The 27421-nt window shown below is 34.6% G+C and overlaps 3 protein-coding genes across 5 annotated transcripts; 1 reads left to right on the plus strand and 2 right to left on the minus strand.

Moving 5' to 3' along the window:
* Positions 1-1346: 1346 nt before the first annotated feature.
* LOC120343376 (interferon-induced protein 44-like) lies at positions 1347-10143 on the minus strand. 3 transcript variants are annotated; one of them, XM_039412533.2, is made up of 10 exons: positions 10029-10142; positions 9121-9283; positions 8147-8182; positions 7823-7880; positions 7111-7315; positions 6389-6541; positions 4988-5159; positions 4228-4337; positions 3663-3832; positions 1347-2315 (listed from the first exon to the last, which is right to left on the minus strand). In XM_039412533.2, the coding sequence occupies exons 2-10, from the start codon at positions 9140-9142 to the stop codon at positions 1904-1906; spliced, it is 1338 nt and encodes a 445-aa protein (XP_039268467.2). In that variant the 5' UTR covers positions 9143-9283; positions 10029-10142; the 3' UTR covers positions 1347-1903. The 3 variants fall into 3 exon arrangements, with proteins under 3 accessions (XP_039268467.2, XP_039268469.1, XP_039268470.1); XM_039412535.2 differs by having other exon boundaries at positions 8147-8179; positions 10029-10141; XM_039412536.2 differs by lacking the exon at positions 8147-8182 and having other exon boundaries at positions 10029-10143.
* Positions 10144-11777: 1634 nt separating this feature from the next.
* On the plus strand, positions 11778-18127 carry LOC120342583 (stabilizer of axonemal microtubules 1-like). The gene is made up of 6 exons (XM_039411469.2): positions 11778-12170; positions 13662-13832; positions 14521-14723; positions 14898-15001; positions 15253-15820; positions 16038-18127. The coding sequence occupies exons 1-6, from the start codon at positions 12154-12156 to the stop codon at positions 16349-16351; spliced, it is 1377 nt and encodes a 458-aa protein (XP_039267403.2). The 5' UTR covers positions 11778-12153; the 3' UTR covers positions 16352-18127.
* A 2076-nt stretch (positions 18128-20203) lies between these two features.
* LOC120342614 (bifunctional peptidase and (3S)-lysyl hydroxylase JMJD7-like) lies at positions 20204-26457 on the minus strand. The gene is made up of 6 exons (XM_039411529.2): positions 26107-26457; positions 25033-25163; positions 23760-23883; positions 22408-22542; positions 21474-21632; positions 20204-21144 (listed from the first exon to the last, which is right to left on the minus strand). Exons 1-6 carry the CDS (start codon positions 26389-26391, stop codon positions 21007-21009), a joined length of 972 nt encoding a protein of 323 aa, XP_039267463.2. The 5' UTR covers positions 26392-26457; the 3' UTR covers positions 20204-21006.
* Between the last annotated feature and the right edge of the window lie 964 nt (positions 26458-27421).

Below are 27421 nucleotides of genomic sequence, written 5' to 3' on the forward strand. Positions count from 1 at the left end.
ACGACCGCATTGAAGTCATTAAAATCTTGTTACCATTTTCAGATGATTCATTTTATATGTACTTATTATCACGTTAATAACAAGTAATGTACAATGCCAATAATATCCGTAAAACTAATTTTTTATGCGTTTTAATCCCAGCAATCATTGTTAAAGAGTTTGTAGTGGTTTTTGGAATCAGATGAAAAAGGCTCCGATACAAGCATTTTATAGACATTTTAAACTGGAATCGCTCAGAAAAGATTATGGCGAGAGTAATGTTTCTCCTCATATAGGATGTGGTTCGATTTAAAAATCATTGCGTGATGCCAAGTGAGTTTTGGGTGTTTTTCTAGCATTTTACCTGTAGTGATTAATATCCTTCGAGCGTAGCACGTTTCAAAAATTTTCGCGACATTTCTATGAGATCATTCAAATATTAATACAAAGTTTATTTTCTTTGCCAGAGATAAGTGCTAAAATAACATCTATTTACTAGAAAAGTTGCCTTCCGCATACGATAGGGGAGAAAATCGACGGGTTTGTTTTTGAGGTTGAAGGGCATGCGGATTGGCACAATGCTTGGTTTCGGCGTTCAGCATTTGAAATCTGATATAAATTGAAATCTGTGATAAAAAAGATAGATTCGATCACGTTTTCTTGTCAGGTTGAAATTCTGAGAAATCTCATCCTCTCGCCTTAAAAACGTGATGAGAACTAGTACAACAATGTTCGTTCGTGCTTGGTTGGACACAAGTGTTCAATTTGTACATAACTGTGAAATATTGGCAGTAAACTACTAGGCCTTATTCCTACCAACATTCAATATTCTAATTAGATCAATAGTCAATATTCCAAATATTGTTCTTGATTATTACGGTTAGTTCCGTTTATAAGCGTTTCACAACTACTCTCCATTTAGTGCATTACCCGCTGTTCGTAGGGTTGGGTAAGAGATATGCGCTATCTCCAGCACTGGCCAGCATAGTTTGTATGAAATGGCATGAGTTATGAAGTTAGGTAATTATGGCAGATTTCAATCAGGTTTACTCGTAAACGGTTGATTTCAAACAAATTAATTCGGTTCGATACTGGTAGCGGATCATAAAATGAGGCAATTATTTCACTCGGACAACCGAACGGCGTTATAACGGATACAAAAAGGATATCTAAGCGCGTGCTAATATTTGAATCTAAATATAGTTTTAGCGTAAACAAAGATACGATAATCCAGCTTATGAGGCCAATAATAATGTCAAGTTTTTACACCTGCCCGCAGCTTAACAGCTTTATACCTGGAAAACGTTCATCTTGTTTACAAACGTATTAGAATGTTTGAAAAGAATAGTTTCATTCACAAACAATCATTGTTGGTTACTGCCACAAGGATGGTTTATTCATGTTGTTTTCAATCCCCAGGTGTTAGATTTATATTCAGTTTATTGTATACCCAGAGTGAAGACAAGAATCTGCAAAACATGCGCATTTTTTAACATGATTCAAAGATTAGATTTGATATGATAATAGCATTAATTAATAACTCACTGCATTGTGGCGGTTATTGCTGTCATGTCTTCGACATTTGTTGAACCCAGCGGCTACGTACCAAAAATTTCCAAAAAAATTGCATTTAAGCGACAATTTCGTGTAGGTAAACTAATTAAATTCTTCATAAATTACGACACAATATGACCTCCGTGGCATTTGAAAAACAGCTTCCCCGCGTAGTGGTTTTACTTTATTCAAAACAGTTACACGCGATCACATAATAAACTTTTTGTTGTACTTTATAAAGTAAGAGCGTGAAATCTGTTGTATGTACAAAAGTATGGAGAAATCCTCACAAGAAATTGTTCGTCTGGCCACAAAATACGCCATTTTTGAAAAAAGAGAGAAATATATAAAAGACATGCTTTGAGTTTTATTATGCTGCTTCCTGCGGCACAGCACCTGGAATGGGCAAAGCTCCTTCTATTAACTTTGCTGGACTTTTTTGCTTTGCGATGTCTACATCATCATCCGCCAGAATGTCGTCTACATCTTGAGCTGTCGTATCTTTTACTTTGTTTTCTTCCGCAACTTCATCAAGATTTTCTCTGCGAGGAGAAGCAACACCAGCAATTTTAGGAGATGCACGAACGCTGTCGTTAGCAGAAAGGCGTTGGCGATGTAGCATACTCCCCGTTACGCTGTTCGGGATGCGCTCTGCAACTGCTGTCGGCGTCCCCACTCCATTAGGCGACCAAATTTGCTTTGGTCTGTCCACTTGACCAGAATTCGGCAAGGTTGCATTTCGTGTCCACAAATCTGAGCTGGGTTTATCTGGCTGCACATATCTATGAAAGAAAATGTCTTAATGGACATCTAAGAACATAAAAAAAAATATATTGAAATCATTTCAAGTTTCAATTCCCATACATTGCAAAATAAATAGTATAATTCAAATATTGATTGAAATTTCAAATGACCCAAACACGAATAAACATAAAAGTTCAGTCTCATTCTGTAGAATGAATATTTTATGTTCCTTCACCTTTGAGTATTACAGTACATCTCGGGTGTCATAATTTCCAATGCTGCTATTGGTGTCTCAACATCAAATATTTATCATCAGAGAAACTCAACATTTTTAAGTACTTGGCCAAACAAAGAATGAATTTCAAATAATACTTGCAAATGAAAATTTATTAATAGCAACAGAGACGCTAGTTTATTACAAAGACGCTAGTTAAAACAATATACACATTATGTATTATATGGACTTATCGAAACTTTAAGAAAAATCCAAAATATTTACGAATGACAGCTATTGCGCAAATCAGCCACTGCATATATAAACGAACAACACAGCCCTTTTTTAGAGTCAACAAACCTATATTATATTTTTGTACCCAATATTTTCAAACGGTTCTATTGCTCTACACAAAACAGTTTAATAGAATTAACATGTAGATATTACTATAAACTATCAAGACTATATTTTATAAACGCTTAAATTCTAATCACGAATTAATCATTCGTAAATATTGAACAAAGTTCAGGGCAAACATAGAAAGTCCGAGACATGCAAGTAACGATAATACCAGACTGTTGAACATCAGAAAACTTTTAGTGACAATACACAGTACTCACAGTACACAAGTTACTCAGTTTAAAAATTGAATATTGAATAAAATCGCGTAATTCAAGTATAAAGTAATATTTTTAAATATACTTTATATATACGTATTTTCATATTATTCTTGTTATTACTTTGTGTACATATCGCCATCGAATAAATATAAAATTCTTAAAATAGGTGGATTTTGATTTATGATTTTAATTAGCAAACTACTGTGAACGTTGAGAGTAATCTAATTATAATATAGATATAATTAAAATAACTGAATGATTAAATATAACAAAATACTGCTGAAAGTAACCCATTCAAAATATTCATTTGTTCATTTGTCTTCACTGGTTGTATAAATAATTCAACAGTTTTTATTTTTGAAATGAATGCTTGAGTTTAACTATACCAACATAAAAATATCACTCATTCCATGAATATATCTCATATAGTACATGCAATAATTCACTGGTATACAAGCAGTTCAACTGAAAATTCTTCAAATTGACCAAATGCTACAATATCGATCCATGCAACAGTTCGCATATCACAAATTAATCACGATGCATCTAACCCAGTTTCTGAGGTCGAAAGACACTCATCAAAATAATTGTCCGTAAATCTCAGCATTTGTTGTAGTGCGCTCAGTGCCAGAGCATCTACCCAAGGATCAAGTTCGATTTCATGAGTGTAGTTTTTCACCGGCAAAATAAAACTCACGGGAACACCAATTTTTATGCTTGTCTGCAGTAATAAAATAAATACAAATTCTTTTGTTATTACAAGAAGTAATGTAATCTGGTATGAGTAAAGATCAAGCATTCGCTCATTTACAATGTAGAATTGAAAAGACAAAAAGTCCGTTTCAAGATACCACCAAGTTCGGATATCTACAAAATATTCATAATCACCAAGCGTCAAATTTACCTCTATAAACCAGACACGTTTTATCACCTTGCTGGGATTGAAAAGATATGATCACTCGAATAAAAAAAAATTATTTCATTTTTTCAATTCATAAACTGTATTTATTAACTACTTGGAATCTCATATTGCTGAAAAAATACTACATTTTTCGGTAAAGTATAAAATGTTGTTAGATCAGAATATTTAGAAATAAATTAGGACTAAATACTCACCTGGGCTACAATATTTTGTATAACCGAACTTCGATATACCATCGAAACATTGGATGCTGTTTGGCTGCATGCCTTATCAATTTTAGTCAGCAGAATAATCATTGGTATACCTTGAAGTTTAATTATATATATAAGAAGCGAGAATAGGTACGATCTACGATTGTTCCGTCCCTACTAACTTATTATGGTAAGGGACGTGGGATATCTGCGTGCGAAAAAGTGGCGTATGTTTCTAACACATTCAATGCATTTTTAACATTACCGTACATTTTTACTCGTGTCAATGGTCAATGATAACTTGCAATTATAGTTGAAATAAGATATTCCAGGCGCTGTCGTCTTTGTTGCCATTAAAAAACAGGTATTACCTGATTTGACGTGATGTTTACGAAACACAAAATAATAAATACTAGATAAATTTGTGTTAGTCGTTGCAGGGCAATTATATCAGTTTCGGAGATCAAAACGGTAATATAGTAGTAGTTAAAAATAGTACATCCAATAAGGAATGATATTGAAACATCACATATATATGTGTTTTAAAACTTAATTCAAAAACTCATTTAGTCAATATGTTAGAGTGATTGGTATTGAAAAAAACGTTTTGATAAAATAAGCATAAATTCGTATTTATAATTTCATAAAATAATCAACATCCATTATAACGCAAAAATAATCACAAAATACTTCTTAATTTAGCTATAATCAAAAAGCGTACAATCTTTGCAAGGATACCGAAATTTGAAAAATCCTTTTTTACCTCTAGAGGTTATTTTCCCCCTCATGTCCGAAATTTTATGCAAAAGCCCTTCTCCCATGTTGGATATAGAATTTGCGTCCAGAACAATAACGCAGCAATGTATCTTGTCTGATAACTTGGGCAATTTTATATAACCGTGCATTTCTTGAGAAATATTCCCTTTGTTGTCAAACTGTAATGAAAGACAGATCTTGAAAATGTAATTTTCTAATTTTCATCACCCAGCTTTTCCAGCAAATGTCTACAAATGATAAACGCATTTCTTAATTTTAATACAAATCACGAAGTAAAGAAAAGTAGAGTAACTAGATGTAAATTCTTGTGCGCATTAGTGGATAATTCCCTTTTCGAAGCAGAGATTCAGACTGGCTACTGCAGGAATTTTTCTGGCATCTTATTACTGGGCAGTATACATGTCAACTTAATGATGTATTCACGTACTAAGCAAAATGTCAAAGAGCTTTTAAAATAAGCTTGTATTTACACAAAATATCAATTATTTATCGAGTTTGAAATTACGGCAATTTGAGTATAATTCAGAAGTGTGGATGCATATTTTTACCTCACGCACATCATAAATATTGCAAGAATGCCAATAACGCATATCCTGGGTAAAAATACATTGCAAAAATTTTTTAATTCCCTATCATTTCATGGGTCACACAAAATATTCATAAGAATATTATAACATATATCAAATTACTGCCAATGTCAGCATATTACTGATTGCTGAAATGATCAAATTAAAAGCTGTGAGTTTTGCATAGAAAATGAAACATTATAATAGGCCTACTACATGTACTATTTGTAGTGATCATAAAATGAGTATTATGCTCAGTAGAAGAGATTAGTATTTCGAGAAATAAAATGGAAAATGTGGAAACTCCCATCATTGCCAAAGTTTGTGATTGCATCACAACAAAGTTATATCACAAAATGAGTTTGACTCATATATACCCGGCTAGGTTTTGACTCAATTCAGAATAGCCCGAGGTCGGGTTATAAACATATACTCATTGCGGACTGCGTCTTAGTAAAAAAAAATGGCCAGGCTACGTTCACATTGTAAATCTTCCACCATTAGCGTCATATTGTTTTTTACAGTCAAAAGGAAAGTTTCTTGCAAACTTTTTGAAATGTCACCAAGAACGTTTTCTTTTGCAAATGTGATGTCTTCACCCAACAGTTCGGTATTTATTACCAGGTGCCCACTAAGAATGAGGTCCATCGGCAAAAGATTGCATAGCTCAGCTTATGTTATAGACGCTACCACAGGTTATGGCTATAAAAAATCTTATATATTGCATGGGATATTGTGGAATTCCGTTCAACCGAACTTTTCCTGATTGCGTTGAATTTGATCAGCATACCTACCCCAAATGAAAAACAAACGATACAAACTTGGTGATTTTCGGGTACGTGTCCATCCAGGATGTATGGCAATTCCGATGGATCGAATCCTTGTTTTCTTTCTTCTTCAAGACCCATTGTGTCGACAATACGAAAATTAAGGACTTTTCCCTCTCTACCGTTACGAATTTGGTATGCTCGTAACTACAAGTAAATAACAATATTGATATCTTTCAAATCACGATTAAATCTTATATTGCGTTTTTAAAAAAATAGAATCGTTGTTTTGTCGAACACAATGACTCAAGCCTTTATGGAGGGACCACACGCACAGGTAAATTAAAAATATCATCAAAGCCATAAAATGGTGTGAAATGCTATTCCAAATATGACCTTCAAAAAACGTTTTGATACGGGTGTATAAGAAATCTGATGTTGCGAATAAAGACAAGCGACCAAGTCTTCTTCTAATATTAACTAGGCGGTGCGTTCCGGGAAAACATTTTTAACTGTCAATTTACAAACCTTCATTTTATGTATCTTATTGTATAAATTTGTGGATACACCAACGTTCCTACGCATACAATGTATTCGACTCAGACTTTTAGTCCTGAGGAGTTAACGCCAATTTGAAGCAGCATTCCAACATGCTTATTAAAGCATTCTTATACGCTTTGCATATGGAAGAGCTAGTTTCTATTAGCTATGATATACCAATCAACAACTTATATAATCAATAAAATCAATACAAAACACCACCAGTTACGGTTTACCTTGGTAGTTATAGACGCCTCATCTAATGGACTTCCGACCGCAGCTTGCGCAGTCACGTGATTGCGAAAAATTGAGTTGATCGTGTTGAAATATGACGACTTCCCGACATTGACTGGACCAAGCAACAATATACGGGCAGCCGACACGCCCACTTGATTCAGGGGTTTATACTCTCGAATCGATTCAATCAACGTAGATCTCGTCCTGAAGGATTATTACAATAAAAACTTTGTATTTATATAATTTTGAACGTAGCCACTGCTCATACTTCGTCACATATGAAAGTAAAAGACAAACCAGCCCTAGTATTCCAACAGCGAATAGAATACGATTGTCATTTTATATGTGTGTCAATTTCATACGGGCTATAGCTTAGTCGTAACGGTTAGGTCAGCTCTATCAATTCGGTTTTGGTCTGAGAATCCTATTCTATACTACCCCAAATCCAATGACTAACATTGAGCTTTTAATCATGGATTGCCTGAGCCACCACGCGGTAGCAAGCGCACTCGTCATTTTGCAGCACATACACGATTCACAGTTTAGTGAATGAAACTCATGATCATGACATTCTGCTGCAGTAATTGAAAGGTATTCGGTTGGTTAATTTGATAATCCTAGTTCTTATAAATTTTATAGATCTAATCTCAGATATCATTGTTGCCACGTTTCAACATGCATGATAAAGTTTATCAAATTAAAACAACATACTGTTCATCCCAGGATAAAGTTCTCCATTCTGTCTTCATCAATGATCCTTGAGAAAGCACTAAAAATAAATATTTCTTGTTTGACAATGCATTAATCATTCAATCAATTATATCACTAACATTTTTAGCTGGTGAGAAAGAAGCAAAGCTAACATTTTTATAACATAAACCACAAATAGCACAGTTATTTATGTCTCAAATTCCCTTTTTATTATAATACCTCATGGCGACATAAACAGAATAATCTTAGGCCTGCGTGGGGGAAGTACATAACATGCTATTTGACTTGATGCAGACGATAGTGTACAGTTTGGACGGTACTTACTCGTGTTCATTTTGGCATTGATAGCTGCACTTGCTGCTGAAACAATAAGCTTTCAATTACAAACAAGCAAATGTATATAGCATTTTAAGCACATTAAACGACGAGAGCCAGCCGTGCATCATAGCGATCTGGTTGCTTTCTCAGCAGAACATTGTTTGATCACAACACAAAAGGTGTTTTATTCTTAGCATAGTTTGCCAAATTGATAGCATATTAATTTAACAATTTATAGGCTCTGCAGCGTTCTGATGTCGATCCGAACTAATAGAATTAAAGATAATTTTTTTTTAAACTAGAACATGTGGAGTACATATTTAAGGATGTTAAAGCTATTAGAGTCAGCAAATGTTGACATATCATGACTCTGAAGTTAAATGACACTTTATGTTCGTTTACGCAAAATTGATATGCAGTGCAAAGCAAACAAAACAAGAATATTCGATATTACAAATGATTAAACAAATCGCGCATATATGTATCATGATATTAAATGAAAAAGTGATTTCAATTACCATAATATTATATAAGTCATGTAATATATAAGTCAGCTAGTCAATTATGGCAATAAAATGTATCGTTATGTCATACAGTGCTAGTCCGCATTTGATTTGGGTTATCGTATTCTAGAAATTGCTATTCAGATATAAACTACTACACGGAAAGAAATAATACGGCTTGATTTTCAGAAGGAATGATTTCTAATTTCAACCCTAAAAATGACTAATGATTTCGATGTGATGAACAACGTCATAAGTCAACTTGATATAGTTCGAATATATATATTTACGAATAAGCGCATAGTGCATGCATAATATGAAATAATACAGCAAGCAATTTATGATGCAAAAAAGAATACATCTCCAGTACTAATAATGTTATCTAAATTCATAAATCTTGTTTAGTTTTCTCCAAAAAAATTAATACTTATACATATTCATATGTGCTTGCGTGTAGAAAATAAACGTAATACGTACCTTTACTTGCACCAGCACCCATTTTTATTTACTGTCGCGTTAGATGAGCACCAGAACAATCCCGTAATAAAATCTTCGCTTTATCTCTGCACAGTACTTCAAGTTAATAAGAATGTACCAATATGACTCGTTTCAGTTTCAGTATCCCAGTACAATGTATATTCTGAAAACGAGAAAGTGGTTCAAATTATGCAATTCTTTTTCTTTTCACAGAATATGAAATAAACCGGATATTTTATTGCATATACTCATCAGCGAGTGTCAAGAGTTATGTATAATGCATATTGTGTACTTAAATATTGATGAAGTCAAAACGAATTATCTCGGGGGCAAGAGGAGACTTTTGTCGAACACATATATTGAAAAATTTATATCTGTACCTGGTCATCTTTGAACTAAACATAAAGCCTTATATTATTATAATTACGCGTCTGAGAACAATTACAGGTCATATTAGTTCTTTCCAATTAACACTTACATACTCAATGGCCATACTTAACAAGAATATGATATGCAGATATATTTAACATTTAGTTGTGGTAAACTGAAAATGATGGTTTGCTCTATTCACCCTGTAAAGGGTAGTTAAGCTGACTATAATCACAATCATAAATCTCGCTTTATAATGGTTTATAGTCATCTATTACCATTAGGCCCACTGTTATTATTCACATATATATTTATGGCCATTATTATACTTTGGTTAAATATAAATACGTATAAAATAACAATTTTTTCAAACTTATTATGAAGTGTTTTACATGTTTGCTCGCAGAAAACTCAAATACAAGCAGACTGCTTGTCTGTATCGTCGGCTACTATTTTAACCCAATAATCCTTCTTGTTCGGCAGAGCCTAGGAAATTGATTACATTATTTGGCAATGTAATGGAATTTGTGGTGTCTTACCCGAGACGTCGACATAGTCTGACCCAGCTCACTGACCTCAAAGTCATCCCGATTTTAGATAGAATCAGTTTCCGTCTACAGGAAGAGTGAAAATACCAGTAACCATGCACTCAGAATTTTGAAATTTCTTCCTTATCAATAAAATATAATAGAAGCATGGAAAATTTTTCTATTTTGTAAGGACACCGTACGCATACTATTGCTACAGTAGATTTATTCATAAAATAAAATAGCTTACAACACATTATACTCTTATAATGTATTATATACTCATAATTATGTATAATGATAATCTGGTATTAACTTTTAACCACAATATGTTTCAATCGAAACTCTCTTCTATATACCCACTGAAGAATCAATCATTCTTAGTCGGTCATTACAAGTTTATAGCTGCAACACATTCAACTCATGATGGGCAAAATGTAGCATTGAAACGAATATCGAATTGTTACATATAATTATGTAGATTAACATGGCAACAGATTTGGAAAGTGGAAACATATAATGATGTTTTGAAACCAAGTAGTTTCAAGTGGAGAATAAGCACTCATGTATTTTACCTTAGTATTGTGTTCATTCGTTTTACCTATTTCTGAGAATTGTATTTATGTTTTTAACCGCTCGTTGGCGATCATGAGTTTCTAATATTGACGTCACTGGATTACCGAGTCAAAACTGACGCTAATGTGATCATTTTATGACGATATCTGCATTTTTTAAAAAGCGAATTCTAAAGTTGTATTATATAGGGAAAAACATACTGCTAAATATGGCCCTTAGCAAACTAGTAATATTAATATATTACAAATGGTTGAAAAGGTATTACTGGCTAATTACACATTATTACAATGAGGAAAACATCAATATACCGTAACTGAAGTAGATGTTGAATAATGTTGCTTGTTTGTTTGGGAATGGACTGCATCTTTGCTCTGTGTCCAGGTGTATGAAGATAAAATGAAATATGGGGGGGGGGGATCTATTTTCCACCGAGGCTGAATTCACCTCCAATCTCCTAAATATTGCAAAAACAATTATACTTGTAACGTGTGGTAATGGCTAACCAAAGCTAATAAGCCTAAATTCTCCATTTAACATTCACACTGGATCAGTTTCAGGCTATGTGCGTAAATCGCGAGTGCTAACATTGAACAAATATGGGTTAGACTCGGCAAAAAAATAGTCGGTTTATTAAAATAATTTCTGCTGCACACTTAACTAGTAAACATCCATGAAAAATACTACAATTGTGTTAGCATTTTACCATGATTTCACTGCTAATAATATGTTGTACAACACATATGGGAGTTCATCTTAAGAGGATCAGTCGTGTCACGTAGTTTATACATGTTGTTTGACGATTTTTCCACATAGCTTTTTATGTGGTTCAAATTGCCTCTTTGACAAGAAGTTAGATATTGTCCACCGGGGCGGTGTCACTGAATTTTCTTGACTTGTCGACAAGTATTCTGTGATTGTGTATTTATCTACAAGCTATAAGAAACTAACAATACGCCGTTACGTAGCGAGCGTTCATAAAAGACAAACTTTGTGCGTGCCGACGAAAGTTTACTCAACCATGGTTATTGTGTCGCCCCGGCTTGGTGTGAAGAGCGAACGAGAAAAGCGTTTTGTTATTTGGAGAGCGCTCGAGAGCGCTTAGTTACAGAGAATGGCTTCTTGGCAACGGTCCTACGCCATTGCACACGCGCTGTAAGGCTTTGATAGCGCAAAACCCGATCAGAGAAGTATCGATTAGAGATATGTAAGGCATTGATTGCGTGTAGAGAATAGATTGTAACAAGACATATTTATTGTGAGGTTATCTGCCGGCTCAGTAAACAGTCCTTAGTGAGCCGATTAAGGACATAATTACAATTTATTGCCAAAAAGGCATTATAATGCAAATAGTTGATACCTACAAAGATAATTTGATTCGTTACTCCTTGTTTTGGGACTCACGGATTTTCGAAAAAAGTAACTTCTATGGTGCCCTTAAATAGTATTAATAAGCACAATGCTGAAATGATGTACCTATAGGTTCTATCAATATTGAATATCATATTATTTATCTAAAAAATATACTGTTTTTACTCATCAGGCTTGGACAAAAAACGAAATTATGAAGGTCCAGAAATGGTGAGTATTTACATGTTTTCGTATTTCTGAATAGTGGAATAAATTTTTAGATTTTACATCACGTAGTATAACATGTATATTTGTTTTAATTAGTAATTTAATACGTTCCAAATAATAATAGAAGAAGCATGTTCTAATATCACACAGACATCACGCATACACAAAAATATGGATGTGGAATATTTTACATATTGACTTTACTTTAATAGCAATTAGGACCTGGACATCATATCAAATTCATACGATTTTATGTTGTCATGTGTTCAAACCGTTCATTTATGAATCAAGCACAATTTAATGAATGTATGACACAAACAAAATATTGGAAATTCTATATGAGTTAGTTAACTGCACAAAAGAGTATATTATGCGTCATTGGTGACTGTTGCTAAACAAATTTCATTAAAATCATATATTTATACTTAAAATTGTATTCGAAATGAGGATGAATTTCTGCGTAAATGATTTGTGAGGGACAGTGAGTGAATAAATAAGAGTAAAGAAAATGACTGAAACCATGCTGTTTCCTTAACACATAATAGTCAAAACTTTCTTTAGGCGTGCATGTTCATTAAATGCCGCGTCCTTATTGTTTATATCACTTCGTCAGAACAAAAGAAATTGTAAACGTAATCGGCGACAGAGTTTTTTAAACATGTAGCTTTAGTATCAGCTCTCTTTCATCGATTAGTTAAGTATGTTCCATTCACGATTGGAGTATAATACAAATATTTATATGTATATGGCTCAATCTCGGATGAGGAAGAAGTATATTGAAAGTGGTTACACGCTTATGATTATAACATTCCAGAGTACAATGTACTGAACTGGTATCTGAATGAATACGAATTAATATTTTGTGTTTACTGACGCCAGCCACAAATGTTGTGAATATAATTTTCTTCCGTTTAATTTTCAAAGTCTGTGTTTCAAAATAGTACAACCCGGTGTGGATAGATGAAATAACGAACATGACATTGAACTTTCGTGATTCTTATTGTAGCTGTCATTCTTTTCTTATCTACATATAATACATCAAGAAGTCGCTCAGTCTCGGCCTTTATTAGATCCAAACCGCAGCTGTTATGAAATGACAATAGCGAAAGTTGGCTTCGGGAGATAGATATTGTATTGCACGAAGCATGCAAAGTATAGACATAGCCAAACTAAAATCCTATTTTTGTCCGAACTTGTGACACATTTTGCGAGTTGAGACCGATTATGCTGCGATTCCCGACGAAGCTAAAAATTCCAATATATTATTTTATAAACAGCAACCATAAGACAAAGAGGGCAGCTACAAATAGAATTCGAATTTTATGGTGTTCAGAATATACTATATAACGAAATTGGATATTGTTCGAAACATACTTTATTTTTCAGCATAATTAGTTGAAAATAACTAACATAAAAACGATTGGGTGGATAATAATATCATAATGATGTTTTCTGTTATGCTTCTGGATTTAATAAATTCACTTTTTAATTCAGGTGGCATCGTCCAAGACCAGTAGGTTTTTTGAATTACGGCCATCAACCTGGTATGACGTCAGAGTACATCGATGAATATTTCAAACGCAATATTGTAGCTACTGAATCGTGCAAACCTGCTTATGATATGAGAAAATCGGATGCAAAAATATCGGGAAAAACTACTTTCAGGTATCATTTCATAGTGAATTATCTGACGTAATCTTTCTGCGTAAATTTCGATAAATCATCATGAGTAGTCAATCGTTTATTTAGTAGGCTATAGTCTACTGTACTCAGTGGTCGGCAAACTGTGCCCCGTGAGCAATCTTTTTGAAGCCCCCGAACGACCTCACTTTAAAACAAAATGCACATATATATATTTATTATTATCTGCGCACAGCTATATCTCGTATCAATGGTTGTTGTACGGCTTTTGTTTTGTAAGTACGCGAAAGCCCTTTTCTTTAATATATATGTCGTTTACTTGCCAAAGCGTTAGTTGTAACTGTCCGTTCATTTTATCCCTATCTTAAGTTTTAAAACTTGACAGTAAAATGTCTGGGAAACGTATAATACAGTAGTTGGTGACGAGGGTCTAATATTCCGAAGGGCTTAAACGGAAAAATATTGAGCATCATTCAAAACCTGTTTACTTGAATGATCTGAATTCGTTTAATGTGACAATTGTTGGTACTCCTGAAGTATGCGCACCAAAATGTCGCACAACCTGAACCCTAACCAGGTACACACCCTGAGTTCAAGTTGTGCGCCATCCTGGTGCGCATACTTCAGGAGGTCCCAACAGTTTATAGGAAATTAATGTGGCCCGCGCGTTTTTGAAAATCTGTTTACATTTGCTGTATTTTTCAATTCACAGAAGAGATTACATACCTCACCCACTACCCGAAAAGAAAGTCATTACAAGAGAAGTTTATAAACCACCTGGTACTGCAATGGAAGGTGTTAGCATGTATCGGCAAGATTATCCGCTTGTAAAGGGTGATAGACCCCAACTCGCAAAAAGAAGTGAAGCGAGAAAACTTCCCAGTGGCAAGTTCGATACAGTTCCCACTTATACAAGTAAGATTTTTGTATTGCAAAATTCTAGAAGAAAGAGTTTTTTCGATTACCATTAAAAATTGGCACCGTATTGCGCCTCAAATATAAAGTGAGATTCTGGGTGAGATTCCTTATTCAATCAAGCATTTGTAAAGTTGGACAGGCTGATGGATGTATTGTTTTAAATTTGTTCAGGTGAATATAAAAGATGGAATATAGAACCACGAGCAAGTTTTCGGGCGGATAGAGAATATAAAGTACCCGCAGAAAAGATGGAAAATACTTCAACTTTTAGAAGGGTGAAACTTATTTTTTATTTACTATATTTCTCATTTTTATTTATGAAATCGAGCATAACAGCTGCTTAAAATCTTTTTTTTTTAAATTAATGTACTAGTGCCTGTCAATGTTTTGCGAGGTTTATCAATAGGAAGATGGCTTTAGGAAGTTAATGTTTAAACAATGAAAGCTTGACTAATTTCCAAAATAAAAAGACTCGCGTTGTAATTTTTTTTTTTTCTTGAGTCTCTTTTCTTGTTTTTGTCACCAGGACTATATTGCTCACTCTGCAGCTCCACGCGAATCTGCAAAGCCTCCAAACGTCGCTTTTCAATCCGATCAACCGCTTCAGAGTGCAACAATTCACAAAATAAATTTTGTTCCCCATCGGCTGGAACCTCGACCCCCAAGAGAGGCTCGCGAGTACGTTCCTCCTGCGGTCGCTATGGATTCCAGCACGACTTTTAGACAGTCGTATCAAGGCGCAAAGGCCTTGCCTGCTGAAAGTGCGCGCCCGCCACAAACCCAATTTATGTCGAAAGAACCCCTGGCTTCATCCTCAGAGTTTCGAGACAAGTTTGTTGCATGGCCGGTGGAGCGACCACATCGTCACGAAATGGATAAATACAAAAAGCCACCAGGAGAAATTGATTTGCAGACGACTCAACGACTCGACTTCAAGCATGTAATTTCACGTCCGGCTGAGTCTAAGAAACCCGACGTCAAAAGAGCTCAAACGATGCCGTTTGTTGGCATCACAAATTATAATACCGATTTCAAGAAATGGCAGGTTCCGAGAGAACCCATAAAAATACGGGAGCCAAGCTTACATCCCTCAGGTAATAAAAAAAAAAACATTAGTTCATAAAAATTATATAGTTGAGTTTTTGCGATTTTGGTTGGAATTGCTCCACTTGACGAGCAAACTGTTTATTCAGGGTAAGGTGACAATCTGCTCTACGTAATTTTTTTTATACCCAATTCCAGTCAGGTATTGACTGATAGCTCGTCGCCCAGAACTTCACTTCAGAAGTCACTTACGTCTTTTATTTTCAGGGAAATTTGAAGGGGAGTCTACAACACGACTTCATTTCACAAGGCTGTCAGCTCCGCCTGCTAGATCATGCAAGCCTGATGGAAAGGCATTCATGAGTGAAGCCCCGTTTGACGATCACACCATATATCGAACTGATTACATTCCAAAATCAATGGACCTCACAGAACGGTACCCCACACCTGATTGGCTGAAAGAGCAATTCGATAGATGGGATAAAAGAGGCGTGGGTAATTCTCAATCCAGAAAAATGTCAGGTTCTTACACAAGAGGAATGACACCACGCGCAACACCAATGGTGGAAGTCCGTGCTTGAGTCCGTGGTCTATTATTCAACAGACACGGAGTTGTACCTCAATTCACCAAACGAAACCTTAGTAATCACAACTGGTAGTAAATACATTACGTTGTAATTTTTCGTGAATCATCCTACTTTTGTGGGTTTCCTTGCATCATCACATAAATCTGGAGTAGCACGTATATATATAGGCCTCTGTACTTAAGTTAAAAGATATATATTTCTATTTAATTTTCTCAAACCTAACATGTGGGGCACTTTTTCCGCTTTCACTCACTATTTTTATTGTTTATCTTATTAAAACAAGTTATAGGATTATTTAATATATAATTAATATATTAAAGACGCCGATCGTTTGAAAGTCTTATACTTTCGCATAATTGCTGAAAACTGGTGCGATCATGGATCGAATTAAACCCAACTCAAAATATCACCCCTCAATTTTAGACGTTGTTTCAGGCTGCATATCAGTTTAATTAGTATCAGCAAATTTCATTTCATGTCAAACGGATGGGTCAATCATTTTCCAAGTCGTTGAACTGTCTAAGATACGCCCTTTTACTTATAATTTCACCTCTCAAGGAAATATAACGTCTTTCACAAATTTAGAAAATTTTTACATGAATATAGGAATTCATATACGGACTTGTATTTTCACAATTTTTCTTTTGTTTTTAACATTTATGTGTTTTAAACTTTGTTGTCTATATGTTTTTCATTTTGGTTTACAATCAATATCCCTGAAGTCAGACGCATACCACAACATTTTATAGCGCAATAACTACATTCGTCAAGTACAACGGTAATATCGGTGTACTAAATAATTGATCCAACAGCAATTTAAGCCTATTTGATTTAAAATACCTCATATAGGATATTCTCAAGATGTAGGGTTCATAAGTAACAAAATTAAACTGGGGTGGTAGAAAGGATACTTGATAAAGATTTTATGATTTTTTATGTAAATATACGCTGTTAGGTTCTGAAATTTAATATTTTTATTGCATAATTAAATTTTCAAGGCCCTTGCAAAAATGCTGCCGCTGAATTGCACCCACGTATATCAAGAGTCAACTTATCGGCTATTATTTCTTCTAGATCAATTTCCAGTAGTAAACGTATATGCAGTTAACAAATTACGAAAACACGATAGTTATATTACAGCTTTAATCTGTCCCAGCTTCCATATCTTATTGTCACATGAAGTCTTAAACGGAATTCCTGCGTCTGTCTTTGGTAACAGCGTTCACAAACTTCAAATGTCAGGCATAAACATCTCAAGCATATAATCTTAGGAGAAAAACGTGGTGATATTTAAACTACTATACCATGTGATTTTAATGCACTTGCTGCAATATAACAAACAGATAATATTATTTTTTTACTCATTTTTGTTCTTTGGTAGTTTGGATGCTTATCTTCGATTAACTAACGCATGACCAAGCGCTGAAAAAGCGCAAACGAAATACGCGCATCCATCCACCCTAATGAATGTTGACACGTGACCATACCCCTTCAACGAACTACAATATCATTTCCATTACCGTTAAATGTCACCTATTTAGTTACGTCGTTGAATATATTTTCTCTCGTATTTTTTTTGTTCTTGACTTTTAGAACAATAGCTAAATATTCTTCTGCAGCTTATAGCATAATGATTTACACATAACTAATTCGTATACTATTATTTGTATTTTATTCTATGAAAATGCGATTTACATATACATTTAAATCGCTGCTGATGCATGATTAATAAGACATGATTTATTATGTTTCAATAAAATTGCACATTCGCACCGAGTCAATCTATTTGCATTTCAGTAGTCGTACATTACCAAATATAGGGGGAAATTACGTACGATAGATAGACTTAGGTGATATTCACCCAACCTTATATTTTCGATCTCTTGAAAATTATTGTATAGTATATCCCACGGGCGTTGGTATAAAACAGAAAAATATTCTAATGATATTATGTTGAATTTATAATCAAAATGGAATATTAGAAAATCAGAGCAATTATGAAATTGAAAATGTTGATATATATATTTTTCTAAACTGCATTTAATATCCCCATATCTCTCAAAAACTGACACGCGTGTTCTGTGTGCGCAAAATTGCCAACCGTTCGCACGCACTCCCCGATGGGTATTTTTCTGATTTTGCTGAAATTGCAGTTTTAAGTTTCACTAAATGTTTGACCAATGCTTTGATACACATTGTCCTTCGCATACTCAAACAGATACAAAAAATCTGCTGTCTTCGAGTCCAATGAATGAGGTGCCCTACTGATTGTACGCCTTCTGCTGATCACCCTTCTCTGAAATCACTTTCCAAGCCAGTCGATGGCGCCATCAAAACGAAATGCAATGTTTGGAAATAGTTCCCCATGCTGCGCACTTCACTAAGTGTCAAATTCTTTGAGTCTTTCTTCTGAGGTATCTTGCGCAGAGGTTACAAGTCTTCCACTAGTGCTGATGAGGTTATTTAGAACTTATTTTAGTGAACATAAATTTTGTATGTGCAAAACTGCCTAGGCTCTAGACTAGAGTGTCTAACTCTAGACTACTAAAATTTTGGGGTTTAATCACACACAAAAATAAGTTCAAGCGTAAACAGAAACTTTATAAATTCACCTCATTCTTGTATAAGTAATAGGAAATTCATGAGTCGTGTTATTTTGGGTCACCGTGTATAATAAAAACACATTTCTAATAGAATAATAATTCAGGAATAATTAGGTAAGATTTTACTATAACATAGCAAAATAGTTAATATTTTCAAATCAGTCATATGAAGCGGAGTCAAGCGAGTTAATCAAGGTCTCCAAAACTAAAAACTGTCAAAACATTTTTAGGGTGGACATAACTAGGCTTGATAACCCCAGGCCATATAATCATGACTAGTTAGTTTCGATACAAATTATTGGGACCTTCTCATTCAATTCTAATTTATCATATAAAACGTTCACTATTCACTCTTCGATTGAATTGAACGAGTCAATCAGCTGCTAGTAAAGTGAAGTTTGTTTACTGCATACTGTATTGTTAAAGTGTATGACAAAGATTCGGGGGATTGGTGCAGTTGAGGCGATACTATGTGAAACTACCTTTTCCGCATTTACATTTCCGCAATACATTTCTGCTGTTTGCCATCGGAGGCGCTGGTGGTACATAAGTACACCTGATTTAATAAATGTGATTTCATAATAACTTCGCGCGCTTTCGCAAAGGTCGCTCCGAAGATCTCTTGATTCGAACTTTTCGGAATTCCGGGATTGCAGATTTGTGGTGCAAGGTTTTAATTGTCTTTTTGATATATTTAGCATCAATAACAATAACCTAATTTTACTAAACTGTTTCTAACCAACTCTCGATTGTTTTGTGAACTGCAAGCAACACTGACAAGTACGTGTTTCAGTTTATTGCTTTTATATTTAGGGAGTACATCGACTGTAGAGCGTTTTATGAATGTCTGTTTATGTAACGGTCGTGACTGTTATTTCACTGAGTTGGGACTATTTGTGTTTATTCGAGTTCAGTTCAAGTTTGCATAATTTTGCTAAGTTATTAATTTTAATTGTTGACATGTTTCTTGCCGGCATATCGAGTGTTGAAAATACTGTTTGATTGTTTCTTCACAAAATCGTACCGTCATACACCTGTCAAGCTTTACTTAACGCCGTACGTAAGTCGTAAACCCATACTTTCCTGACGTATATTTTACCTGCAAAAATTGCTTCTGAAAATGTTGTAAAAATTGACAATATTCCATAAACAATTTTCTACTAATTTAACATATATATGAAATGGTTATAAAGCAGAGCCGAGACAAACTAAAAAAACTTGTAATCTGTTAGCAAACAGTTTTAATTAAGCGGATGAGCGTGCATGTTTGTTAGGGATTCCTTTTCCATGTAAATAAGTATGGGGTATTGGTGCCCACAAAGGATTTCCAGGTGCTGCATTGATAATAAGCAGCAAAACCTGCTTCAATACCGCGGATATAAACTGTCACAAAACACAATCTTCTGTGCCAGCGTGTTAGAGTGCATGTCCTACGGCTGCTTTGAGCAATACAACATGTTTCTCAGAAATTTGTTGTGCGCTAGGCTAACGGTTTTGGGTGAATGAGCCTGCAGGGTGGTAGTGGTCTGAGCAACAGGGAAATTCATATGCAGTACAACCATTTTTGCTGAGCTCTAAGCGACGTAATGGTTTTGTCACATTGTAAACTGAAAATTAAATATTATAATGCACTCTTGTGAAGCATTTTAGTTCTGTATTTGCCTGAGAATGGTGATCTATTGATTTATTAACGCTTTACGCACATAATGTTTCACTCGAATCGGTTCAAATCTTCTCAAATAAAGTCACAAGTCACAACCGAAGCTTGTGCAGTAGCGAGGGTCAGGTAAATCACATACGAGTTCGTATGTTGTATGTATCTACTACAATCTGCATGTGAAAAAAGCAATATTTGTCACACGTTTAAACAAATTATATTGTCTATCAATCTGAATTTTCAGACAAATTCCTGTTTATTTCACAGTTTGCAATTTATGCAATTCGAGTATTCGACTCCACAAAAATAAAGGTATGAATTTTAAATTGTGTATATATGCACCAGCATTCCTTTCTATTGGAATTACTATTCATTTTACTTTTACTCGTCTATAATTTTTCCTTCAAAATTTTTTTTGGATTCCGCCTTTGCCGTTTGCAGTCTGGTACCGATGGAAGATGGTTCGTAACGAATTCTGAACCGAACCATATATTTATCGCTATATTTGGCCGTCCGCGTGATCTGACCTGAACCAAAGATAAATACATATAACAATTAAGAACATTCACAAACATTGCGGATATTCATATTGAGTAATGGCGGTTTTCCAGATATTTGAGAAAATTACCGGTTCACCATTATAATTTTCTATTTCTGTAAGTAATTCTATTTGATATCAGGTATCACAGGAAAGTTACACAGCTTTCATTTATATTTATGAAGAAATAATCTTATTTTGAATGTTCGTGAATGAAATAATATATATTTAATATGTTACAAAAAATTACTTAATTCAAAATAGATGTTTTGTTACTACGAAATTGTTTATGTTATACAATATTTTCTGATAACTTACGTAATGTAGCCAATTTCTTGGAATATACATAACATCTCCTGGATTAAGAACTACTTCATGAAAGTCTATTTCTGCCATTTTGGGATATTTGATAAGATCCACGGAATCTGGAGGAACGGGTGACATGTCTGGCGACTCTGTTTTTTGTCCTATATAAGCCTGTGAAATAGAATCCATATGTTTATAAGCAGCTGAAATTTCTACGCAAAAATGAACAGATCGGTGAAATACGGATGTCCAGATTCTAGAATATTGATGTGTTAGGAAAGGCATCCAATTCTAAACAGAAAATGTTTAGCTCTATTTTTTTTAGAAAATAACTTGTGATACACTATTAAGATACACTTACTCTTTGTTTGGGGTGATCCAATGTGTACGCACTTCTTTTAGTAATACTGTAATATAATATGCCAATTCCCCTGTATTTACTTGTGGAAGTTTTCAATGCATTATTATTTTATTTAGTAGTAAAAAAAATCTTCTTCTGCTGTAATTACATACTCAATCAAATTTGACGGAAATTAGGACATGGCGGAAAAACAAGGTCGAACATTTGCCCTGGTGTTATAGTTAGACAGCGCCAAATGATTCATTGCTGCTGAACTTTATGAGCGATGTGCACTTTCTGGCATTGAGGCTTTTAAGCGAATGAGCCAACAGAATAGGACAGGTATATGCTTAAATTTATACGAAAACGTGTAATCGCGGTACTATGAAAAATTGGCACCCGCGATCAGACGTCAGTTGCCACTTGGCCATGATAATTTCATTCAGCTCTGAAGTAATACCTGTTTCATTCCACTTAACTAAGAGATTGTAAGAATCTGGTAACGCCAAACCCTTAATTCAAATTCTGGAAAACAGTTTTACTCGCACGTAATGTATAATGCCTAATATGTAAGTACGTGAGTCGTCAATAAAGTAGTAGTCTCACCGCATCTTTGAATGTACTGTTAGCTATTAGCCATGTCTTTTTCCCGGCAATAAAATGGAATAGGTTATCAGCGTAGTCCCGGTGAAACACGTAACTGACCTGTCCCGAATTTTCCATCATGTTGATGTAAATAAGCTGAAAAAAAACAAGTGTTTTTGTACAACATTCATTCAGTTCAACGTTTCCCAACCGTTAGGAATTTTGCCATTTTGAAGGAAGAATTCTACTTTGTATTCGCTGTAGCATTACTAGTATTCTTTGGTTTTTTATTATTATTACTATAATACTTATTCATAATTAGGGTAAAACATACTACCGCAGGCACTAAAGATGAAACGAAGTGAATTGCGTGTGTCTGGTACTTTCCTTTTTCTTCTGAAAGGTCGTCGAGGCCACGCCCCATCTTACCCCGAATTGCGATGAAATATAAGCCAATCAACGTAAAGTATGGTCAATCCGTTTTCCATTTTTTCGAAATGCATATCCTTAGGACTCTATACATATTGGGATTTTTTTTTGCAAATGATGTAAGCGATCGACTGCAATAAAGCGCAGTCAATGTTGCAATAACAGATCAAATTTGACGATTTATCAAGATCGGAAAATTTCTAATCAAAACTAGATATAATCGGACAGTTTATCACGAATGTTTGTATCTGCAGAATGACGTGCCAGGGCCAGACCATGCGGGCCGTAAGCACTTGAGATTTTGGTTCCTTATATATATATATATAAATAATAATAATTAAGAAAGAAATAATTAGGTGTTCTATGTTATCTGAAATTGATAAGTAAGTTTCCGTGTACATTACCAATTTAGGGCCAAGTTACGATGTATTTGCATGATTTTTGGAACAGTTCTCATATTTACAAACATTGCTAGAGAGATTTAAGATGATACTTGAGAATTTAATTTCAACCGGGCCAACATTAAGATATGTGCCGTCTGGCCAACTCTAATTGTTCCATTAAACACCGAGGTACCATTGGTAAACTGATATTGAATATAGATAAAACAAACTACGGAAAACTTTCATGTTGCCAATTACTATTTGCAAAATGCAAAATGCAAAAAATTGTACATATTTAGTGGCTAAATTTTACCCGTCGATCTCATTTCGTCGTGAGGATCCAAACATTAACTCGCGTTAATTAACACCCTCAATTATTTTAGTCAAGTTTAGTGGACAATTCTGAAGTGCTGTCCGCGCGTTTGTTTTCTTTATTTTTAGGGGTTGCGTGAACATGTTTTATTCAAACAAATGATGGATAAAATGTGCTCCATGATGGGTTAAAATAAATTATGCCAGTTTCAAGATATATTCATTAAACGCGGCTGAAAAATTAATTACCGTTCGTCTCAGCTCCTCGCATTCTATAGGAAGAGGAATAAAAAGATTTTGAAGAATCTGATGACCTTCTGGAATTTCGTCATCCCAATATATCTGCTCTTTTAAAATTTTATCTTGAAAGTCACTGAAATCGTAAATAAATAAAAACATTTATTTTACAATAAAGCAATGTGTGAAATATACCTTTATGTACTCGTCATCGGATACCAACTTTGTGCGATGTCTAACATCGACAAATTTAAATTGATATTTAATTTATATGTTTTGCAATATGCGCAGTAGCGTGCTGAATTTTTTGTGTTTAGAAAAAATTTCCACTTCCTATCTATTTTAAAACTAAATTTGACAGCCTGTGGCAACAGATGAACGCTGCATCGAACTTCGCCAGTCGATATTCCCCTCTTTCTGTGGCATCCTAAGTAATTTCCAGACTATCTGTTGTTTTTTTCGAATTTTCAGTTTATGGTTCTCTAACATGTGCTGAATATTATTAGCTATATCATTCCTCGAACTGCTAATATGTTTGCACGGGTGAAAAATCATATTTTGTTACAATTTTTTAGAATTGCTCGATTTTAGATGCAATTTAGATTTCTGTGTATCATTTCACCATTTTGAGGATCTAGGATTTACATATTTATCCCGGGGGGCGGAAGAGGATAAGACCGCTTAATCATATGGCGAATCACAGTTACCAGTCTATGTCGGGTATGGAATTAGTTCGCCATAAGTTATTTGTTTCAGATACATGAACATGATGGTGGAGGAAGCCGTAACCGACCAGTGGTTGCATGAACCACTTTACATCGGCGAGGATTCGAGCAATTATCTCGCACGTAAATATCCATACGGGATTCGAACCTGCCAAGCAGGGTAATCAGCGGGGCTATATCGAGCGCATCCTAACTCTTTACACGATGCGTCACATTGCCCAGCCGAGATTGAAGATGGTGCTTGACATCTCATTCCACATGTTGCTATTTTTGTCCACATTGCTTCACCATAATAATATCAGTCCGCCTTTTGTCTTTTTGAAAAAAACAGCCATCGGCTTGGGCCTTATTGGCGCCAATGTGCATTCCTACAGCAGTGGGACTTGATGAGTGATTCTGATAATATTACTTAAATTTTGAACCTTGTTTCAATACATAATTAGTTAAGAAGGTTATCTAACTTTTACCTACCCCTTATTTACAACATTAGCTAATAATAGGTAAGTGATGGGATTTAAAAGATTAATTTACAATAAAGTTTGACAACCGTTTGAAAATACCTGTAATTCATAGCGCTTCTTGGGGGTGCTTCTTCTCCGCCTCTGACCCAAGTTGTTCTGCGATCAACTAGTCCAACCACAGACCCAAATTTCTCTCGCATATAGGTAGCATTCACCAATTGTTTCATTGCCTTTAAAAGTGATATCTCATTTAGGCGACAAAACATACTTGAAATATGGAAGCTAAGAAGAAGATTTCGGTTATTAAATGGTAAATACAAAATATATATATAACACGCGGAGTGTATCGCCACGAAATTATATTTAAAATAAAATCGCGAAAGACAGAAATTACATAATCGGAAAAGCATGGTTCACCATGCAAATAGCAAGGCCCATCATTAGTTATTGTATTCGATTTGATTTTTAAATATAAAAATTTACATGTCATTTGTGTACATTTTATACGGAATATTACAAAAAAAGTTATAGATGTTTTTTTTTACATGTATACAAAATTCACTTGTATACTTTGCATACAATATTTGTTTAATTTTCATACCCTATGTCACGATACCATGGTATACGTTATCCTGTTACAATATTTCATTTGATACAAGAATAACTCTGTTAGTGACGTATGGTGAAGTTGCAGTATAATTAAAACATATGTTGTAAGGTTTCAGCATTTTCTGCCTATCTCAACAATAGGGTTGCTACAACTGTAACTGCCAACCATTTATGTCACGTACCCGTGACGTCTGTTTTCTTTCCATGCGTCTAATTAATTCAATCTATGAACATGTATATATCGGGTCTACAGGCAGCGATTTTCGTGTTGGACCTCCAGAGCAATGCCAAAATATACATTTTCTTCTTTATTAATGATTTCTCAAAAATATCTATTTCAGACAAGTATGTAATAAAAAGTCCAAAAACTTAGGAGAGTGTTGCCAGAAAATATTGATATTTTCAAATTATAATAAGGAATCCATAAATTGTGCAGATGTACGCCACTAAATAAAACGGGATATTTAGGCGGAGGGTTATAAATTATTTCTTCTGCAAACGCATAGATTTGCTCATGCAATATATGTTTGCATACATTTTTAGAAAAAAATGTAGGGTACTCACTTTTGTGTGTCGAATTACACCTCTGAAGACAGCCGGTCTTGCAGGCGCCCAGAAATCACGATAGAATGATGGTCCATCAATAAAAGCGTCAAATTCAGCTATTTGTCCTCTTATGATTTTGCGCTGATTTCCTATGGGTTTCAAATGTCCCTTCAGATACTTTATAGAGTGCCAGTTTGTATTGGATTCAGCTGCAATCCAATGAGCGTTTGCAAGAAAAATTATGAGAGTAATAGAAGTTTTTTGGGACCCTGATATCCAATCCGGTAGACGACAAAACGACATTCTTTGGTTGTAAGAAGGCTAATTTAACCTTTATATCTATTATTCTTAAAAGCTGAGTTTATCCACAAATAACAAAATAATAACATAGCTGAGTACTGTTGTAAGAAAATGACTGGTCCGCATAAAATAAAGCGAATCTGGACTTTTTGGCCCTGTCCATCAAAAATAAATATCACCCTATCCGATTCATTAATTTACAAAATTCTAATTAAAAAAATTATTTTCTATAAAATTCCGCTAAATGAAATTTACTACTACTACTGCTTCAAATCTGTATTCGCTGGCAGTCTTGACGGTGGTGATACGTCAGTGGTTACCTGCGACTATTATTTGAATGAGACATGCTAAGTAGCAATGCTGACGAACCTCTACATAGTTTTTGACGCAATTGCGTCAGCTCCATTTTAATATTTTCAGACTGCAAGGTTTATAAAGTAGCAAGCGGCAGTGCAAGTGGAAACCCTCTACAGTTTACAGGAAGCACGGAAGTGAACGATTATAGTCTTATCACGTTGCCTTAGTATGTGGCGCAGCAGAGTGTTGCACACTATCTAATCTTATATTAAGTCATGGGCTACAGTTTAATCTACTTTCAATCGAAAAGCTTCCAACAGCGAGTTTGAAATTTTTGGAAGACTGAAAAAGTCGGTATTGATGAGTGCCATTGCATTTTGTTAAAATCACTGATTGTTTTCGTCAGCGCGACGTGCTATTTAGGTCATAAACATCTTTACGTCTGTAGTTATACTCTCTAAAGTCTAAATCACAAATTTCCATCAACGTATGCATATCTTGTTCCACTGGGACGACGATAATTACTGGTTGTCGCACGGAATTGTGAGTTTGTTGTGAAAAATGAGTTATTACATTACAATCATCGGCGACGGGAGTGAATGTAGCCAATTAGTCCACAACATGAATATTTATTGATTGAAAATTGGCATTGTGAAATACTAAAAATAAAAAAAATGGGAAGGCCATAAGTTTTGTTTTAGGAAACCCGCGACTGATTAAATATAATTTTTTAGAC

This window comes from Styela clava, chromosome 3 (genome assembly GCF_964204865.1).
Source record: "Styela clava chromosome 3, kaStyClav1.hap1.2, whole genome shotgun sequence".
Taxonomy (NCBI): domain Eukaryota; kingdom Metazoa; phylum Chordata; class Ascidiacea; order Stolidobranchia; family Styelidae; genus Styela; species Styela clava.

What these genes read in the sequence shown, in the direction of transcription:
- LOC120343376 (XM_039412533.2), bottom strand. Translation starts at nt 9,142, where the DNA reads ATGGGTGCTGGTGCAAGTAAAG. An exon ending in GGGGAAAATAACCTCTAGAG is followed by an intron (nt 4,338 to 4,987) that starts GTAAAAAAGGAT and finishes TTAAACTTCAAG; the next exon opens with GTATACCAATGATTATTCTG. An exon ending in CTTTCGACCTCAGAAACTGG is followed by an intron (nt 2,316 to 3,662) that starts GTTAGATGCATC and finishes TTTCTTTCATAG; the next exon opens with ATATGTGCAGCCAGATAAAC.
- LOC120342583 (XM_039411469.2), top strand. An exon ending in TCGGGAAAAACTACTTTCAG is followed by an intron (nt 13,833 to 14,520) that starts GTATCATTTCAT and finishes TTCAATTCACAG; the next exon opens with AAGAGATTACATACCTCACC. An exon ending in ATACTTCAACTTTTAGAAGG is followed by an intron (nt 15,002 to 15,252) that starts GTGAAACTTATT and finishes TTTTGTCACCAG; the next exon opens with GACTATATTGCTCACTCTGC.
- LOC120342614 (XM_039411529.2), bottom strand. Translation starts at nt 26,391, where the DNA reads ATGTCGTTTTGTCGTCTACCGGATTGGATATCAGGGTCCCAAAAAACT. An exon ending in AGAAGCGCTATGAATTACAG is followed by an intron (nt 23,884 to 25,032) that starts GTATTTTCAAAC and finishes TTACGATTTCAG; the next exon opens with TGACTTTCAAGATAAAATTT. An exon ending in ACAGTACATTCAAAGATGCG is followed by an intron (nt 21,633 to 22,407) that starts GTGAGACTACTA and finishes TCTATTTCACAG; the next exon opens with GCTTATATAGGACAAAAAAC.